General features: G+C 39.5%; 1 protein-coding gene and 1 pseudogene across 1 annotated transcript in view; both read left to right on the forward strand.

Moving 5' to 3' along the window:
- STAM2 (signal transducing adaptor molecule 2) overlaps window positions 1-8,040 on the forward strand; it is a 58,368-nt gene extending 50,328 nt beyond the window's left edge. Inside the window, exons 13-14 of the mRNA XM_002749440.6 lie at window positions 899-1,068; window positions 3,655-8,040. Of these exons, the coding sequence (XP_002749486.1) occupies window positions 899-1,068; window positions 3,655-3,883 (399 nt within the window). The 3' untranslated portion in view covers window positions 3,884-8,040. The remainder of the gene's footprint in view (window positions 1-898; window positions 1,069-3,654) is intronic.
- On the forward strand, window positions 7,079-7,607 carry LOC100392685 (large ribosomal subunit protein uL15 pseudogene; annotated as a pseudogene).
- Window positions 8,041-19,993: the final 11,953 nt, after the last annotated feature.

Below are 19,993 nucleotides of genomic sequence, written 5' to 3' on the forward strand. Positions count from 1 at the left end.
TTTGCTGTTTCCTGAAGATACATGTCTTTTACCCACAACTCTTCTTTTCTTTTGTCCTGTTTGTCTTAAAGGCAGGAAATAAACATTGCCCAGGAAGGCCTGGCACCCTTATACCATTTCTTTTTCAGCTTTTTCTCTTAAGTTTTATTCTTAGGAAGGAGTTGGATGAGTCACCCTGAGATGAGGATAAATAAAGTTATCATTCTGGTAGTGACTTGAAGTGATGGTGGGTTTCCCTTCAAGGGAGTGTGTAGTTTTCTGTGGCTCTACAGCAAGACATGTTTACTGAGTAATAGGCAACCTGGATAGACTGTAATCCACTACTTAAAAGTATACCACCTATCTTTCTTCCTGCTTGCTGTAAAAATAAAAGAACAGTCCAACAAATCAAATTTCCATGAATTTGGCACTGTGATTTGATAGCTCTCCACTTTTAGTTCTTTTTTTTTTTTTTTTTTTTTGAGACGGAGTTTTGCTCTTGTTACCCAGGCTGGAGTGCAATGGCGTGATCTCGGCTCACTGCAACCTCTGCCTCCTGGGTTCAGGCAATTCTCCTGCCTCAGCCTCCTGAGTAGCTGGGATTACAGGCATGCACCACCATGCCCAGCTAATTTTTTGTATTTTTAGTAGAGACGGGGTTTCACCATGTTGACCAGGATGGTCTCTATCTCTTGATCTCATGATCCACCCGCTTCGGCCTCCCAAAGTGCTGGGATTACAGGCGTGAGCCACCGTGCCCGGCTCCACTTTTAGTTCTAAGATGGATAGATTGGTAGAATCAGATTGTTTCTCAAAGAACTGTATTTTTTTTTCCTATTAAGTCTTTTAACATTTTAAATATATTATTAGGCACATGTTTGGGAGATCAGTGAATCAACTCTTTCTTTTTGATTACTAGACATATCCTGTTCAATCACATGGTGGAAACTATATGGGTCAGAGCATTCACCAAGTAACGGTTGCCCAAAGCTATAGCCTAGGACCGGATCAAATTGGTCCACTGAGATCTCTGCCTCCAAATGTGAATTCTTCAGTGACAACGCATTCTGCTCAAACTTCATATTTAAGGTAAGTTTTGGGAACTGTGTTACTTTTGTAATTTTATGTGTTAATTTTCCTAGATTTTCAGAATGAGAATATATAGACCCTTATTAAGATGAAGTTACAGAACTGTTTATTCATAATCCTGTGAAATGGAATGGTGTTACCTTAGCTTTGCTACCCATACTGAGATGGTTGCCCTTACTTAAGCTTATAGTCTGCATCCCTGGGACAAAATAAAGCTGATTGTTCTTTATGAGACTAAGTCCATGATGTGCTTAGCACTGTGGTATAATCAGCCTGTAAAGTAGTCCCAGACTTATTTATCTGCATGCACTCCTAAAAATTAGAAAACTTGTTACTTTAGACCCTTAAAAAGAAGGGTGTTTGAACTGTAGAATTTGTAGTTAAGTTTTTTTTTTTCCCAAGACAGGGTCTTGGTCGAGCACCGTGGCTCACACCTGTAATCCCAGCACCTTGGGAGACCAAGGCAGGCAGATCACAAGGTCAGGAGTTCAAGACCAGCTTGACCAACATGGTGAAACCCCATCTCTACTAAAAATACAAAAATTAGTTGGACGTGGTGGCTTGCGCCTGTAATCCCAGCTACTCGGGACGCTGAAGCAGGAGAATCGCTTGAACCCAGGAAGCATAGGTTGCAATGAGCTGAGATCGTTCCATTGCACTCCAGCCTGGTGACAGAGCAATTCCATCTCAAAAAAAAAAAAGAAGTATCTGACTTGGTCACCCAGACTGGAGTGCAGTGGCGTGATCTCAGCTCACTACAGTCTTGACCTCCTGGTCTCAAGTGATTCACCCACCTCAGCCTCTCGAGTAGCAGGGACTACAGGCGAGTACCACCATGCTTGGCTAATTTTTGTTGTTTTTTTTTTTTTTGTCAAGATGGAGTTTGACCATGTTGCCCAGGCTGGTCTCAAACTCCTCAGCTCAAGGGATCTGCCTGCTGTGGCCTCCCAAAGTGCTAGGATTACAGACGTGCACCACTGCACCCAGCCCTGTAGTTCTGTTTTTTAATAAAAACACTTCTACTCTAAAAGTTATATTTAAATCTTCCTTTCTATTCACTTTGTTTAACCATACAAAATGTTCATTCAATATAATCGTATGTAGATGATCTATAAGGTTCTCTTCCCACCCTCAAATTCTATGAGTATGAATTTTAGATATTTGTAAATTAAATAAATGTCATATTAGTGTTCAGTTAGAATAAAATACAAAATTTTGCCATCCTTGATGACACTAGTAATTATGGAGAAAAAACTGGTGTCGTGTTGAAACTAATTCTCTTTTATTGTAAGCAGTGTATTTGGTGGAATTTAAAATTACATAATTTTTAAAAATTAAAACTGTTTTTAAATAGATGGGGTTTTATCACCCAGGCTGGAGTACGTGGTGTGATCAGAGCTCACTGCAGCCTCCAACTCCCAGGCTTAAGGGATCTTCCAAAACCTCTGCCTCCTGAGGAGCTGAGACCACAGGTGCATACTATGCCCAGCTAATGTTTTTAATTTTTTGTAGAGATGAGTATTGCTATGTTGCCCGGGCTGGTCTCAAACTAGCCTGGCCTTAAGCAGACCTCTTACCTTGGCCTACCAAAATGCTGGGATTAGAGGCGTGAGCCTCTAAGCTCAGCCCTAAAATTATATATATATTTCAAGAGAAATGTATGCCATAATAGTTACAGCAACAGACAGAAGTCTTGCAATTAGGTATGATTTTTCAGCATAGTGTGTGAAGTGTCAGTAAATAAACTATAGTTTTGGATTATCCTGAGGGTAGATTTTGGGTCCTATACAGACTGCACTGTTTTTTCTTTGAAAGTAAAAAGTGATTATGAAGGAAAGCTTGAAGGATATTTGCAGAGAAGAGGTAGACTTCTTTGCGCCTGATTTGGAGATGGGGAAGGGAGAATGTAGGCCGAAGGTGGCATCTTGAACCAGGGCTTCATTCTCTTTGCAACTGGCCGAGGGTACTTCCCTCAGAAACAGTTTACATATCCTCAGATGGTTTCTAAATGGTTTTAGTTAGAGATTCTGGAGAAGGCAAGTTAAATCGGCCTTAGAATCTTACATTTTATTTCTTTTCAAGTACCTCTCTTTCCTTACCAAATAAAAAAACTACATTAACAAGCTCAGTGTGGTGACCCACACCTGTAATTTCAACACTTTGGAAGGCCAAGGCCACAGGATCACTTGAGCCCAGGAGTTTGAGACCATCCTGGGCAACATAGCAAGACCCAGTCTCTACAAAAAAAAAAATTTTTAATTAGTCAGGAGTGGTGGTACACCTATAGTCCCAGCCACTCAGGAGACTGAAGCAGGAGGACTGTTTAAGCCTAGGAGTTTGAGAATGCAGTGAGCTATGATCTGCACCCCAGCCTGGGCAACAGAGCAAGATCCCATCTCAAAAAAAAAAGAAAATTTGATTGACAGTATTCAATGGCTGGAGTGATTAAATTGTAATCAGAACAGCAGAGCTACATAAACTTAAAAAGAAGATGGAAAAGGCATTTTTATCATGATGATTGATCTCTAACTGTAACCTAGATATTGCAAAGTAAATATGGTTTTCTTTATACAATTTTGTTTGTAGCACTGGACAAGACACTGTTTCCAATCCTACTTATATGAACCAGAAATCTAACCTACAATCAGCTACTGGTACAACTGCTTACACACAGCAAATGGGGATGTCTGTGGATATGTCATCTTATCAGAACACTACTTCCAATTTGCCTCAACTGACAGGCTTTCCGGTGACAGTTCCAGCTCATCCAGTTGCACAGCAGCACACAAATTACCATCAGCAGCCTCTCCTTTAGAAATAAAGCAGCCATTTTCTTGAAAGCCTTCATAAGTGTATTCAATCCTTGTGATTCCAACCTGAAAACATTAAAACTTTTTTCCTCTCAACTCAAAAGGACTATACATAAAAAAAGCACAAAAACCTCTCATACTCTACAAGGCCATAAAAGGTTTTTTTTTTTCAGTCCAGTTTGTTTGAAGTCAATCTTTTGATTAGAGGCAGCTTAAAGATGCTTTCAGTTAGTTTTGTCTTACTTTCTAATTTATCTACATAAATCTAGATACCTGTTAGGTAGCCTTATGACACTAAACAGTATAAGATAGGAGTGTTAAAATATTATTTTAAAGAAACCACTGTTTTCCCCTAAAATGTCATAAGAGCACTAAAGAACTTGAAATATTTTTTTCAGAGTATCTCACTAACTTTTGTGTGTAAGCATTTAGCTTGCCAGCATATTTCCTTTTGGCTCCTTAAATTGCAGTTGTGTTTGCAGTATTGTCACTTTTGCTCTCACGATATGTTGAGTAGTAATTAGCATATAAGCAAGAGCAATTTGGAAGGAACAAAAATGCTTTCTGTGATTAACAGTGAAGACCTTATAAATGCAGATGTGTGATAAAGTCCCCAGCCAGTCATGCCAACTGTGCAGGAATTTGTCCCACAAAACATTTCCATTCTCTAAGGAAAAACATTTCCTTTTCTACATGTATCTCTGGTATTTAGAATTGCCACTAGTAACCTTTTCAAGTGGCTTTGGCTATTCTCTAATGAAGATATATGGTCCATTTGTTTTTCTCCCTGCAATATGGTGTGCAGAGATGCTGCATATCCTTTTTATGGATTTTCATGTGATTTTGAGCTGTGAGACATTCCTAATAATTTGTTGTGAGATATACCAAGCATGGATGATAAGTGTGTTTTTAGTGATGTGGTTTCTTTTTTTTTTTTTAAGTGATTCAAGTACCGTTGCTAAGCTGTCAGCATACTAAGCTGTTGAAAAAATCGACCATTTCTTTCAGAAGTAATTCCGAACTTGTGGAATAATAGCAGGTGATGACTTCATAGAAGATGACAGACTGATAGGGAGGCTATTGAAGCAGTTTTTCTGAAGCCTGTATTTTGAGTTAGTTTATAGTGCTAATAGGTTCTATATAACTGTGGGAGTTTGGTAGTAAGCCAGTAGGGATTATTTTCTCTCCTAAAAATTTGCACACTACTCCATTGTCTACCAATTTTTTTCATAATGCAAAATAGAAATTGTAAATACATATGCATATGGAAACATGTTCAGACTGGGAAAAACAATGGACATTAGTTTTTAAAAAGTTACTTGCATGGAAGCAAGATTTCTATATTTGTTTTTTTAAAGCAGTCAGTCTTGCTACTAAATCCATTTCAAGATAGTTCTCTGAGGATTTTGTTATTTATCTACAGAGATTTGATTATAAATATGTTCCTTTTTCAAAGAAACTTTATCCTAGAACAGAGTAGTCTATATGGTACTTGATCTACATTTAAATGGAAAAATGAGCAGTATTTGAAAGCTCAGTTTATGTCAATGTCTTACTTCAGATACAAAAAACTGAACAGAAAGTTTTAACCTTTAATATCTCATGTCCTGTTTTTCATTCAGTATTTTCCTATATGTTAATTCAGTTATAAACTTCTGAATGGCACCATTTTGGAAACAAATTTGTTCTTTACAAAATAATAATTTTTAAAAAACATTAAAAAAATCCAAAGCTGCTCTTGGTAATAGTCAACATTTGCATATATATGGAATTTCTTACATTTTTTCTCACAAACTGTATTTAATAAACTTATTTTAATGTTTGTGTATTTCATGTATAATTGTGATCTCAGATATAAAAGCTTAATTCAGCATGTCTTTGAGCCAGTATAAATACTATACACCCACTAAATTGGGATCAGCCATTATAAATAATGTAGTTTTAGAATAATAAAACATGATGTGTGTGTGTGTATATATATATATATATATATATATATGGTGTTTATTGACACATCGATAAAAGTTTATACATGAAGTTTTTTCTCTTAATAATTTTTTTTCCATATCTAATAAATTTTGTGTTGCAGGCTGTTGAAAGATAAAAATGATTTTAAATCTGTGTACTGATAATTCTTTCAGTGTTAAGAAACACAAGGTTATTTTCTTTCCTTTTTATGGGCTTATCGGTTCTATTTATATTAAGACCTGTTTATAATTGTTTTCTGCCAAAGGAATTGTCTAACTTCAGATTTTTACATTGGGTTCATACTTACTGTTTTATATCAGAAGTAAAAAATAGCATCTGCTTTTTCATATGAAATCTTGGTACATCATAAAGAATTTCTGAACATTTATAATAGAATAAATTTTATAAATGTAGAAAATATCTCAAGTGTTATATGAAGTGTGGGATATATTCTTACAGTTTGTAAAATGTACAGTGAACCAATATTGTCTTCTAATTTGGTAATTTATAAAATTACTTAAATAGGTAATTATATTTATTAGGATTTGAAATCATTTGTAGATAAAATTGTCATGCTATTTTGAATAATTGACACTTTGACTACATAATACATTTTACTGTATGTTTTGAAGGTGGTTATAGTTTCATTTTTCAAAATTTAGAAAGTTGATTTTAAATGTTTTAGGTATATATAGCTTAGGGATTTTTTTTAAAAAAGGCTTTCTTAGTAAAAACCATAAATTTAAAAGCTCCGAGGTCCTAGGAGAGGGCTTATTGAATTGTTATAAGAAACTTGAAGTTACTTTAATAAGTAATAAATTATACATGGCATTGATCTATAATGTTTTGTTTATATCAGAAGGTACTTTTTCTTTCATCATCAGTTTTAGCCAGTAAATTAAAAGGGAAGACTCAGTTTTAGGGATTTGATTTTTTTTTTGTTTGGTTTAGCTTTCTTTCAAAAATTAAAGGTTTATTTCTAAAAGTTTTCCCCAGAGCCCAGGTACAGTGAGTGGCTCATGCCTGTAATCCCAGCACTTTGGGAGGCTGAGGTGGGAGGATTGCTTGAGGCTAGGAGTTTGAGACCAGCCTGGCAACATGGCAAGACCCCATCTCTACAAAAACTTTAAAACTTAGCCAGGCATGGTGGTGCACCTGTAGTCCCAGCTACTCAGTAGGCTGAGATGAGAGTATTGCTTGAAGCTGCAGTGAGGCATGATCACACTACTGCACTCAAGCCTGGGTGACAGAGTGAGATCCTGTCCAAAAAGAAACTTCTGGATAGTTCATGAGACTTGCCGAAGCCTTCCTCTTTCATCTGGGCCACCAACATGCCATCCAGAATGAGGAAGACCCAGAAACTTCGGGGCCACGGCCACGGCCATGACCCCATTGGCAAGCACCGGAAGCACCCCAGAGGCCGAGGTAATACTGGTGGTATGCATCACCACAAGATCAACTTCGACAAATACTACCCAGGTTACTTTGGGAAAGTTGGCATGAGGCATTACCACTTAAAGAGGAACCAGAGCTTCTGCCCAACTGTCATCTTTGACAGATTGTGGCCCTTGATTAGTGAATGCTGCTGAAAGCAAGACTGGGGCTGCTCCCATATTTGATGTGGTGCAATTGGGCTACTACAAAGTTCTGGGCAAGGGAAAGCTCCCAAAGCAGCCTGTCATCGTGAAGGCCAAATTCTTCAGCTGAAGAGCTAAGGAGAAGATTGAGGATGTCAGGGGGAGCTGTGTCCTGGTGGTTTGAAACCACATAGAGGGAGGTTCATTAAATGTTAACTACTTAAAATGAAAACTTCCCCAGGAGAAGAGTTCTGATTTTATCAAGCTGGATTAAAATTTGAGGTTTTTTTTTTAATCTGTGTCAAAAAAGGCATTATGTTGCTTGTGTGAGAGTAAATAGTGTCCCTACAAATTTAATGTACCTGAAATGTCACAATGTGACCCTACAGTACCCACCCCAATCCCCACCCTTATCTGTGGTGGATACATTTGCAAGATCCCCAGTGGATGCCTGAAACAGCAGATAGTACTGAACCTTATATCTATATACTGTTTTTTTCCTATGCATACATACCCCTATGATAAAGTTTAATTTATGAATTTGGCACTTAAGAAATTAACAGCAGAACTAATAAGATGGAAGAGTTGTAACAATTTAATAAAAGTTATTTAAAACATAAGAATTGTTTATAATTTTTCATTTAATATATTTGGACTGTGGTTTAATCTGGGTAACTGAAATAACAGAAAGTGAAATCATGGACCGGGCATGGTGGCTCACGCCTGTGATCCCAGCACTTTGAGAGGCCAAGGAGGGTGGATCACCTGAGCTCAGGAGTTCGAGATCAGCCTGGCCAACATGGCGAAACCCTGTCTCTACGAAAAATACAAAATTAGCTGGGCGTGGTAGCACATACCTGTGATCCCAGCTGCTTGGGAAGCTGAGGTGGGAGAATCGCTTGAACCTGGGAGGCAGAGGTTCTAGTGAGCCGAGATAGTACCATTGCACTCCAGCCTGGGCAACAAGAGCAAAACTCCATCTCGGAGGGGAAAAAAAGTGAAACCATGTTCCAAGGACAGACTACTGTATTTGGAAACAGGGTCTTTGCAGATGTCGTTAGTTATAGATCTTGAGGTGAATTCATCCTGCATTTAGGGTGGGCTCTAAATCCAATGCCTGGTGTCCTTATAAAAAGAGGAGAAGACACACAAATGAAAGGTCATGGCAGTGAAAGTTGAGTTATGCTGCCAGAGGGAAAGGACTATCTGGGACCACCAGAAGTTGGAAGAGGCAAAGGATTCCTCCCTGGAGCCTTCAGAGGGAGCATGGCCCTGCTAACACTTTGATTTCAGACTCCAGAAACTTGAGAGAACAAATTTCTGTTGTTTAATTTTTACAGCAATCCTAGGGAACTCATAGACATGGGTAAAAGTATACAGTGAAATCTGAGTACTGAGCACTCGAGACTTTTATAAGGTTGCTTAAAATTGATGCAGGAATTCTGAGGAAAATGTAGTTTTGTGGCAGTCTTTTTATCTTTGCTAAACTATAATGACATGTGGATAGATGAAACTAAGACCTCTGTTAATTCTATAATCCTATTTATTTTTAAATACCACATCTACATTTCAATAATTGATTTCATTATGCCAAAGGTGTTTGTAGTTAGCAAGATTATAACTGATTTGCATTTTTATCTACTCTGGTCATCTTGAGCAGTGGTTATTGAATGACAGGAGAAACATTCAAAGGCAAATAGAGGCGAAGAAAAAAAAACTGGATGGATATTCCCCCTCAAAAGCTACTCAGGAATGGAGATTTGGTTTTGTTCTTAAATTTATACCATTTTATATCCTAATAGAGGCTTTCCAGTTGGCTGGGCATGGTGGCTCAAACCTGTAATCCCAGCACTTTGGGAGGCCAAGATGGGAGGATTGCTTGAGGCCAGGAATTTGAGGCCAGCCTGCTCAACATAGCGAGACTCCATCTCTTTAAAAAAAAAAGAAAAAAAGTTTTCCAGTACTTGTACATTAAGGCAGTGACATGCTGATTACATTTTGGTCTTGAAGCTGGCTACTTTTTAAAAAAAATTGAGGTGAAATTCACACGAAATTAACCATTTTAAGGTGAACAAGTCAGTGGCATTTTGCCATTAAAAGTAATTTCAAAAACTGCAATTACTATTGCACCAACCATAATGCATTCACAGTATTGGACAGGCATAATCTCTAATTCCAAACTAGACCTTTTTGTGTCTGGCTTTTTAATTTTTTTATTTCACTTTAGGTTTTGGGGTACATGTGAAGAACATGCAAGATAGTTGCATAGGTACACACATGGCAGTGTGATTTGCTGCCTTCCTCCCCTTCACCTATATGTGGCATTTCTCCCCATGCTATCTCTCCCCAACTCCCCACCCCGCGCTGTCCCTCCCCTATTCCCGCCAACAGACGCCAGTGTGTAGTGCTCCCCTCATGTGTTCTCATTGTTCAACACCTGCCTATGAGTGAGAACATGCAGTATTTCATTTTCTGTTCTTGTGTCAGTTTGCTGAGAATGATGGTCTCCAGGTTAATCCATGTCCCTACAAAGGACATGAACTCATCGTTTTTGATGGCTGCATAATATTCCATGGTGTATATGTGCAACATTTTCCCTGTCCAGTCTATCATCGTTGGGCATTTGGGTTGGTTCCAGGTATTTGCTATTGTAAACAGTGCTGCAATGAACATTCGTGTGCATGTGTCCTTATAGTAGAACGATTTATAATCCTTTGGATATATACCCAGTAATGGGATTGCTGGGTCAAATGGATTTTCTATTTCTAGGTCTTTAGGGAATCGCCACACAGTCTTCCACAGTGGTTGAACTAATTTACACTCCCACCAACAGTGTAAAAGTGTTCCTATTTCTCCACATCCTCTCCAGCATCTGTTGTCTCCAGATTTTTTAATGATCACCATTCTAACTGGTGTGAGATGGTATCTCAATGTAATTTTGATTTGCATTTCTCTAATGTTGTGTCTGGCTTCTTTTACATAATGGTTTTGCAGTTCATTTCTATTATAGCATTTATCAGTATGTCATTGCTTTTTATGCCTGAAAATTCTCCATTGTTTCTTTCTTTCTTTTTTTTTTTGAGACGGAGTTTCGCTCTTGTTACCCAGGCTGGAGTGCAATGGCGCGATCTCGGCTCACTGCAACCTCTGCCTCCTGGGTTCAGGCAATTCTCCTGCTTCAGCCTCCTGAGTAGCTGGGATTACAGGCACGTGCCACCATGCCCAGCTAATTTTTTGAAATTTTTTTTAGTTGAGACGGTGTTTCACCATGTTGACCAGGATGGTCTCGATCTTTTGACCTCGTGATCCACCCGCCTTGGCCTCCCAAAGTGCTGGGATTATAGACGTGAGCCACTGCACCCGGCGAAAATACTCCATTGTATAGATCAGAATGTGTTTATTCATCTTTTGGTAAATACTTGTGCTATTTTTACTTTTTTTTTTTTTTTTTTTTTTTTGAGATGGAGTCTTGCTCTGTCACCCAAGCTGGAGTGCAGTGGAATGATCTTGGCTCACTGCAAACTCCACCTCCCAGGTTCAAGTGGTTCTCCTGCCTCAGCCTCCCGAATAGCTGGGATTACAGTTGCATGCCACCACACCCAGCTAAGTTTTATACTTTTAGTAGAGATGGGGTTTCACCGTGTTGGCCAGGCTGGTCTCGAACTCCTGACCTCAGGTGTTCCACCTGCCTCAGCCTCCCAAAGTGTTAGGCTCATAGGCATGAGCCACCATGCCCGGCCTATTTTTACTTTTTGTTGTGAATACTGCTGCTATGAACATACATGTGTACATGTATATGAATACCAGTTTTTAATTCTTTTAGACACGTAAGAGTAGAAGTGTTGGGTCATATGGTAATTCTACATTTAACTTTTTAAGGAATTACCAAACTTTTCCACAGAGGAACCATTTTACATTTCCACCAGCAATACACAAGGTTTGTAGTTTCTCCACATCTCCGCTGACATTTGTAAATTTCTATTTTTTTATTATAGCCATGCTACTGGCTGTGAAGTTGATACCTCATTGTGGCTTTTATTTGCATTTTCCTTATGACCAGCAATGTTGAGCATCTTTTCATACGTTTACTAGCCACTTAGATATCTTCTCTAGAGAAATGTCTAAGTCCTTTGCCCATTATTTTGTCATGTTTTGAAGTGGGGTCTTGCTGTGTTGCCCAGCCTGGCCTCATCTCCTGGGCTTAAGTGATCCTTCTGCCTCAGCTTTTCCAGGAGCTGCCTTTGCTCATTTTTTAATCGAATTTTTTGTCTCTGTTGTTGAGTTGTTTTGATGATGTTCTTTGATACACCAAAGCTTTAAATTTTGGTTAGGTCTAGTTTATTTCTTATTTTATTGTTCTTTTTTATTATTATTATTGCTTTTGCTTTTGGTGTTGTATCTAAGAATCCATTGCCAAATCTAAAGCCATGAAGATTTTCTTCTTTGTTGTCTTCTAAGACTTACGGTTTTAGCTGTTGTAATTAGGTTGTTGATCCATTTCAGTTAATTTTTGTACATGGTATGAAATATAGCATCCAACTTCATTTTTTTGCATATTGGTATCCATTTGTCCCAGCACCACTTGTTGAAGAGACTATTATTTTACCAGCTACTTTTTGACACTGCTCTTAACATACGCTAGTGGTGGTCAGTTCTAGGACCTAGGTTGTCCAGCTGCGATGCATCAAACCCATAGCTGTATAATTTGCATTTCTAAGAGAGGACAGCTTCATCCTAATCTGATCACTTCTATCACATGCCTAAAGGGGAGACGATGTTATCTTGTTAGGGTGTAGCTTTCATGGTGTCTAGGAACAGACATGTTAGGTGTGAGGGTAGAGATGGTTCTTAACTGTCACATATGTTTGTTCTCCAAGCAACTTCAGACATGTAGTATATTGTGAAGAGTACATTGTCTTCATAGAAAAAAGAGAGACTCTGTACCCTAGCCAAAAATAATCTTTATCATACTTCTGCCCTGGGAAACCCTCCCCAGAGTTTTTCATCTCCATGTTATTGGTCAGAACTGTGTGAAAGGACTGCACTTCGTGGCACATGCCTCTGGGAAGGTGAGGATTTTGCTTTCCATCCTGTATCTAGAGAAGGCAAAGGACAATATGACTGGGGAAATGTAGAGTGAAACAGTCGATAGTATCTGCCAGAGACAGACCTGTTGAAATGTGTTTACAACATGATGTTACTATTTTGTGTGACTGGTAATTGAAGTTGAATTGGTCTGTTGCAATTCCATGACCAAATAAACTCTTGTTAAGATTCTCTAATAAAAGCATACCATAGTTTTTTCAGTCTAGAAATAACATATTTACATCTGACTTCATATAACTGGGACTTTTTTTTTTTTTTTTTAAACACTTTGCTAGGAGACACAGAGAAAGCCCGGGAAATTAAGAGGGAGATAAAAGCTTCAAACTGCCCCTGTGTCTTCTATTTTGAAACAAAAAAAGTTAGCCTGGCGTGGTGGCTCATGCCTGTAATCCCAGCACTTTGGGAGGCTGAGGTAGTCAGATCACAAGGTCAGGAGATCAAGAACATCCTGGCTAATATGGTGAAACCCCATCTCTACTAAAAATACAAAAAAATTAGCTGGGTGTGGTGGTGCATGCCTGTAATCCCACTCGGGAGGCTGGGGCAGGAGAATAGCTTGAGCCCAGGAGGTGGAGGTTGCAGTGAGCTGAGATCACACTACTGCACTCCAGCCTAGGCGACAGAGCAAGACTCCATCTCGAAGAAAAAAAAAGTTAAAGATTTATTAGCATTCATTAATTTATTCAATAACGTTGTACACTGGGGATGCTAAGAATTTGCATTTCCAAGCCAAAGTTCTATTTGTGGTTTCACCATGCACTAACTAGTTGCAAAACATCAGACATTGCTCTTTGATTTTAAAACCACTTTCATATACATTGTCTTTGAATTCTCATAGTTCCTGTTAGGTAGAAAAGTAGGTGAAGAGGTTAAATAGCTTTCACAAGGTCACATGCAGTGACAAAATGGAATTACAACCTAGGCTCTATTTGATGCTAAGAATGTGTCCTCACTATACTAATGAGACTGTTACCTAGAAAAAAATTCTTTATTGAGGTTGTCAGAATCTTTCAGCTCCCTTTCTCACAACTCACTGAGATGGATAGGGCTGCAAAGGGCTCAGTAGTTATAAAATATCTTCATATGGGAGAATGCTAATGCAAGGAAGAGCCTTAGAGTGGACGGATCTATTTAATGCGTACATTGTAGTACAGTCAGCTCTGTCACAGATGGCTGAAGAGACCAGAGCCTGATGCAAACAGACTGGCTCTTTCTAAGAATTCGTTGGTTCTGTCACACAGAATGGGTCAAACATCTGGCAAATGGGTGTTCAAGGTTTCAGAGTACTGCTTTCTGAACAGAAAAGAGCTAAATTCAAGGAATTGTTCTGAGGAAAAGGCAGGTGACTACTTGAGGCTAATTTAGTTGTGAGGAGAGTAGTTCTGAGTTGAAGCCCACACGTATAGCCTGGTTTCTTCAAGAACCAAGATTGCTGAGAAAACAAGTCTCACCTTCGCTACGGTTCTGTTCTATTGTGGATGATGGCTAAGCTCTAGAATCACATGTTAGGGTCTTCATGAGCTCTCCCTGGCAGCTTTTCTAACTCTTCTTCCACTCTCACATACACTCTAGACTTTCGCCACCAAACCCAAAATTCCTCAGGTGACAATTTGACTTTTTTTGTACGTGTTTGGTCCTGTTATTTTTTTCTGTCCAGAATACTTTTGTCCACCTAATAAATGATCCTTTCAAGTGTCAGCCCAAATTTCACTGGTCCCCAAACCATGCTGTGATTCTGAAATAGCTTGTAACTGTGTTACAGCGGATGCCCTGTCGCACTGGAATGTGGTTTGGCTCACTCAACATGCATTTCTAAACCATCTTCTTACTTAGATTCCTCTTAAGGAAGTCAGTAGGTAAGATAATAATACTTGCCTTCCCAGACTCTTGCAGCCAAGGGTGGCCACATAATATGGTTACGGCCAATGGGATTTAGCTTAGAGTTCCTGGGGAGAACATCCTAGGATGAAAGAAAACACTTTTTTTTTTTTTGAGACAGAGTTTTGCACTGTCACCTGGGCCGGAGTGCAGTGGTGCTATCTCAGCTCACTGCAACCTCTGCCTCCCTGATTCAGATGATTCTCCTGCCTCAGCCTCCCAAGTAGCTGGGATTATAGGTGCACAGCACCACATCTGGCTAATTTTTTGTATTTTTAGTAGAAACCAGGTTTCACTATATTGGCCAGACTGGTCTCAAACTCCTGACCCTGTGATCCGCCCACCTCAGCCTCCCAAAGTGAAAAAACTTCTGAAGAAAAGCTCTTTCTACTTCTGCATTAGAAAGCACATGTAATGCCAGGAGATATAGCAATCATGTGACCATGAGAAAGCAAGTTATGATGGCCCAGAAACACTGAAGGTGTCTGGCTCCTTGATGACATCTTCAAGTGGCTGTTCCAGTTCTAGACTATTCTTCTGAATTTCTTCATATGTGACAAGAATAAAAAAAGCCTCGATCTGTTACCCTTAGTGATCTAAACTATGGTTGGTACAGTTTTTCTATTCGTGTCTGAAAGCATTTCTACCCCCACTACATCTATAAAAGCCTTCAGACTATTACTCATTGTAGTTCCTGGGCCTAGCACGGGCACATAAAATATTTGTGGAATAAAGAATGAATATTGATTTAGCACCTGACAATGCCTGGTATTTAGTAAATTTGAGTTTTCTTTGACCTTTTCCTTGTGCTTATCATCATTCTATTTTAACATTTCTGAAATTGAGATTTGGCTGGGCATAGTAGCTCACACTTAAAATCCCAGCCTTTGGGAGGCTGAGGCTGGCTGATCACCTGAGGTCAGGAGTTCGAGACCAGCCTGGCCAACATGGCAAAACCTCATCTCTACTAAAAATACAAAAATTAGCTGGGTGTGGTGGCAGGCACCTATAATCCTAGCTACTCAGGAGGTTGAGGCAGGAAAATCACTTGAACCCAGGAGGTGGAGGTTGCAGAAAGCTGAGATCATGCCACTGCACTCCAGCCTGGCCAACAAAAGCGAAACTCCCTTTCAAAAAAAAAAAAAAAAAAATCAAGATTTATTTTACAGGGTAAGATTTCATTTTATTCTCTTAAAGCTATTTAATCATTGACACATCTGAAAATCCACAATGTTTTAGAATCAAAGGAATATGGCATTACTTTATCAAGAATCAAAGGGGGACCTGGGCGCAGTGGCTCACCCCTATAATCCTAGCACTTTGGGAGCTGAGATAGGTGGATCACTTGAGGTCAGGTCAGGAGTTCGAGGCCAGCCTGGCCAACATGGCAAAACCCCATATCTATGAAAAACACAAAAATTAGCCAGGCATGGTGGCGCACACCTGTAATCCGAGCTACTTGGGAGGCTGAGACATGAGAATCGCTTGAACCCAGGAGACAATGAGCTGAGATCATGCCATTGTCTTCTAGCCTGTGTGACAGAGTGAGACTGTGTCTCAATAAAGTAAGAAAAAAGAAACAAAGGGGAGTTAGGGTCTGTTTTAATGGTCAGGAAACCCAATGGCTTTGCTTTGTTTTGTTTTTTAAATATCTTAGGCTTTGTGGTGCACAACTATAATTCCAGCACTTTGAGAGGCCAAGGAACTTTCCTTGAGCCCAGGAGTTTGAGACCAGCCTGGGCAACATAGGGATATTAAAAAAAAATAATAATTTACCAGGTCTGGTGGCATAGCTATAGTCCCAGCTACTTGGGAGGATGAAGTAGGAGGATCACTCGAGCCTGGGAGGTTGAGACTGCAGTGAACCATGATCATGCCACTGCATGATCAAGACTCTGGGCAAGACTCTGGGCAAGACTCTGTCTCAAAAAAATTAATAAATATGGTAGTATCCCTAGGGCTTATCAAATAATGCTCCTTTCTCCATTCTGAGTCTAGGGATTGCAGCAGAGGCAAAAGTACAGTGAACATTTCTTTCTGACATGTGACAGAAAACTATCATAGCAAAATAAGACAAGAATTTTAATATTTGGAAACTTCATATTTCAGCACCTTAATTTGAACCTATAAAAGAGTATTTCCATCAAATATTATAGAAAACTTTGCGTAATTTATGATAAGCACCCAAATGACAGAATGAAGATGAAGGATAGAGGTGATTATATATATATATTTTTTGTTTTTTGTTTGTTTTTGTTTTTGAGACAGAGTCTCACTAACTGTGTGGTTCAGGCTGAAGTGCAGTGGTACTATCTCGGCTCAGTGCACCTTCCAACCCCAAGGTTTGAGCGATTCTCCTGCCTCAGCCTCCCAAGTAGCTGGGACTACAGGCTCATGCCACCATGCCCAGTTACTTTTTGTATTTTTAGTAGAGATGGGGTTTTACCATGTTAGTCAGGATGGTCTCAATCTCCTGACCTTGTGATCTGCCCACCTCTGCCTCCCAAAGTGCTGGGATTGTAGGTGGGAGCCACCATGCCCAGCAGAGGTGATTATATTTTACAGTTGTCTGTTTTAAGCATGTTATCCTTTGAGTGGAGGATTGTATTGTTGTTTGCAGCTTTTTACTCTCCCTTTTTTCTGTAAGAGGACTGTTTATAATTGCCCATGCACTTGACTTCTGGAGTATTACGTCCTCATTCAGTGATTTTGGAATTGGTTGTATGTCTATGTCAGACGTTGACCAAAGGGATATGAGCAGATGCAACAGATGCCTACATCTAAGCAGAAGCTTAAAAAGCCGTCATGAACTTCCTGTAGCTCTCTAGCGTCTGCTCTCTCCAGAGCCAGTATGTTCCAGATAGTGGCTGCTCCTTCAACCTGGACCTGGAAATGGGAAGACAAGGGGAACAGAGCTACAGTGTAGACCAGAGCGACAAGCTATGGTGGTGTAATCCACTGAGATTTTAGAGTTGTTACCATAGCAAAACTGGCAAATATGCCTGGTAAAATAAATGTAGGTTTTAAAATGTAAATTAAATTTAAATGAGCTAGTAGGTAGCATCTTAATATAATTCACCACTTAAAAGATGTATATGATTCATCTTCACAGTGACTATACTTACAATTTTGATTTTGGATTTTATTTCCATTACCAATCTGAATCATTTGTGTTTTTCAAAATTGTACAACTGGGTGTAGTGGCTCACATCTCCAGGCTTTGGGAGGCCAAGGCAGGAGGATCACTTGAGGCCAGGAGTTCGAGACCAGCTTGGGCAACATAGTGAGATCTACCCCTACAAAAAATTTTAAAATTACCTAGATGTGGTGGTGCACGCCTGTAATCCCAGCTACTCAGAAGGCTGGGGTGGGAAGATGGTTTGAGTCCAAGAGATTGAGGCTGCAGTTAGCCATGATCGCATCACTGCACTTGTGCATGGTGACAGAGTGAGATCCTGTCTCAAAAAAAAAAATTTTACCAAGAGAATAGCATTTTTACTTCGTTGTTGTGGTTTTGTTGTTCATTTTCTGTTTTTGTCTTTTTTTAAAGACTAGGTTTCCGCTGTGCGCATAACTCACACCTGTAATCCCAGCACTTTGGGAGGCCGAGGTGGGCATATTATGAGGTCAGGAGTTCAAGACCAGCCTGGCTAATGTGATGAAACCCCATCTCTACTAAAAATACAAAAGCTAGCCAGGCATGGTAGTGAGCCTGTAGTCCCAGCTACTCAGGAGGCTGAGGCAGATGAATCGGTTGAACCTGGGAGGCAGAGGTTGCAGTGAGCCGACATCATGCCATTGCACTCTAGCCTGGGAGACAGAGTGAGACTCCGTCTTAAATTTAAAAAAAAAAAAAAAAAAGACTGGGCACAGTGGCTCACCTCTGTAATCCCAGCACTTTGAGAGGCCGAGGCGGGAGGATTATGAGCTCAAGAGATTGAGACCATTCTGGCCAACATAGTGAAACCTGTCTCTACTAAAAAGACAAAAAAAAAAAAAAAAAAAAAAAAGCCGGGCACGGTGGCATGTGCCTGTAGTCCCAGCTACTCGGGAGGCTGAGGCAGGAGAATCACTTGAACCCGGGAGGCAGAGGTTGCAGTGAGCCAAGATCACACCATTGCACTCCAGCCTGGGTGACAGAACAAGACTCCGTCTCAAACAAACAAAAAAAAGACCAGATCTGGTCTCATTCTGTCACCCAGGCTGGAGTGAGGTGGCACAACCATAGCTCGCTGCAGCCTTGAACACCTGGGTTTGAGAGATGCTCCCACCTCAGCCTCTCAAGTAGCTGGGACTACAGGCACACACCACCATACCCAGGGTTCACTGGGTTTTATAAGATGTAAATTTTTTAGGGTTAGGAAAGTAAACATTTTAAATCCAATTCTTGAAAATTTAACCTTTAATATCCTGAAGGTACATGGCTTACGTGTCTTTTGAACAGATTTTCAGTTTGGACCAGAACACTGGGGAAGGGGAAGAGGTAATTCTGGAGAAATTCTTTAGAACAAGAGAAAATAGATCCTCCAAGATGAAAACTCTGAAAATTGATGCCATGGTTAGTTGGACATAAATGTAAGAGGTCAATGACACAAATCTATAACATGCAATTAAGCACCTGTGCCACTATTGTGGTTTTTGTATGCTCCTAGATTAAGAATACAACATTCTAGATGCATGGACCCTAGACAAAATGCGTTTTGATTTAATTTTTAATTAAGAAACACATTGTCATCTTATATTCCTGAGCCCTGTGAGTTCTGCAAATCACTTTTTTTTAATGGCTCTTTGAACGAGATTTTGACTTTAGGAAGCACTTAACAAAAGTTTATTAAGTGACAATAAAGTTTATGAAGAGAGAATCTGTAGCTGACAAAGTGATCCAGCCGTGTTGAGAGTTTTAGGAAAGCAGCAGAGTCTAATAGCAGTCAATGAATTGCTCTCGAGCAGTTCATTCTCTTGAGCTCAGCTTCTTAATTTGCTAAATGTGGAGTTTGTTCTAAACAGTTACTAAATTCCCTTCCACCTCTAAAATTTAAAAATAAATTTATATTTTGGAATAGTTTTATATTTATTTACAAACAATTGCTAAGTTAGCACAGGAAATTCTACACCTAGTTTCTTCAATTATTAACACCTTCTCATGGTAAATTTGTCACAGTTTGGACCAATATTATACGTCATTATTAGCTAAATCTCATATTGTATTCCAGTTTTCATGGCTTTTACTTAATGTCCCTTTTCTGTTCCAGGATCCCATCCAGGATATATGTCACAGTCATGTCCCCTCAGGCTCCTTTTGGCTCTGACAGTTTCTCAGACTTTCCCTGTTTTTGATGACCTTGACAATTTTGAGGAGTACTAATCATATATTTTGTAGAATGTCCTCAATTGGGATTTGTCTGACATTTTCCTCATGATTAGACAGAAGCTGTGAGTTTTCATCCCAGAAGTGCCTTTTCGTCACATTGTATCAAGGGCACGTGCTATCAACCCGACTTTGCCATTGATGTTGATCTTGATCACCTGGCTCAGGCAGTGTTTGTGGAGTCTCTACTCCCCGCTTTCCCCTGTACCCTTTGGAAA

Source organism: Callithrix jacchus, chromosome 6 (genome assembly GCF_049354715.1).
Source record: "Callithrix jacchus isolate 240 chromosome 6, calJac240_pri, whole genome shotgun sequence".
NCBI lineage: Eukaryota > Metazoa > Chordata > Mammalia > Primates > Cebidae > Callithrix > Callithrix jacchus.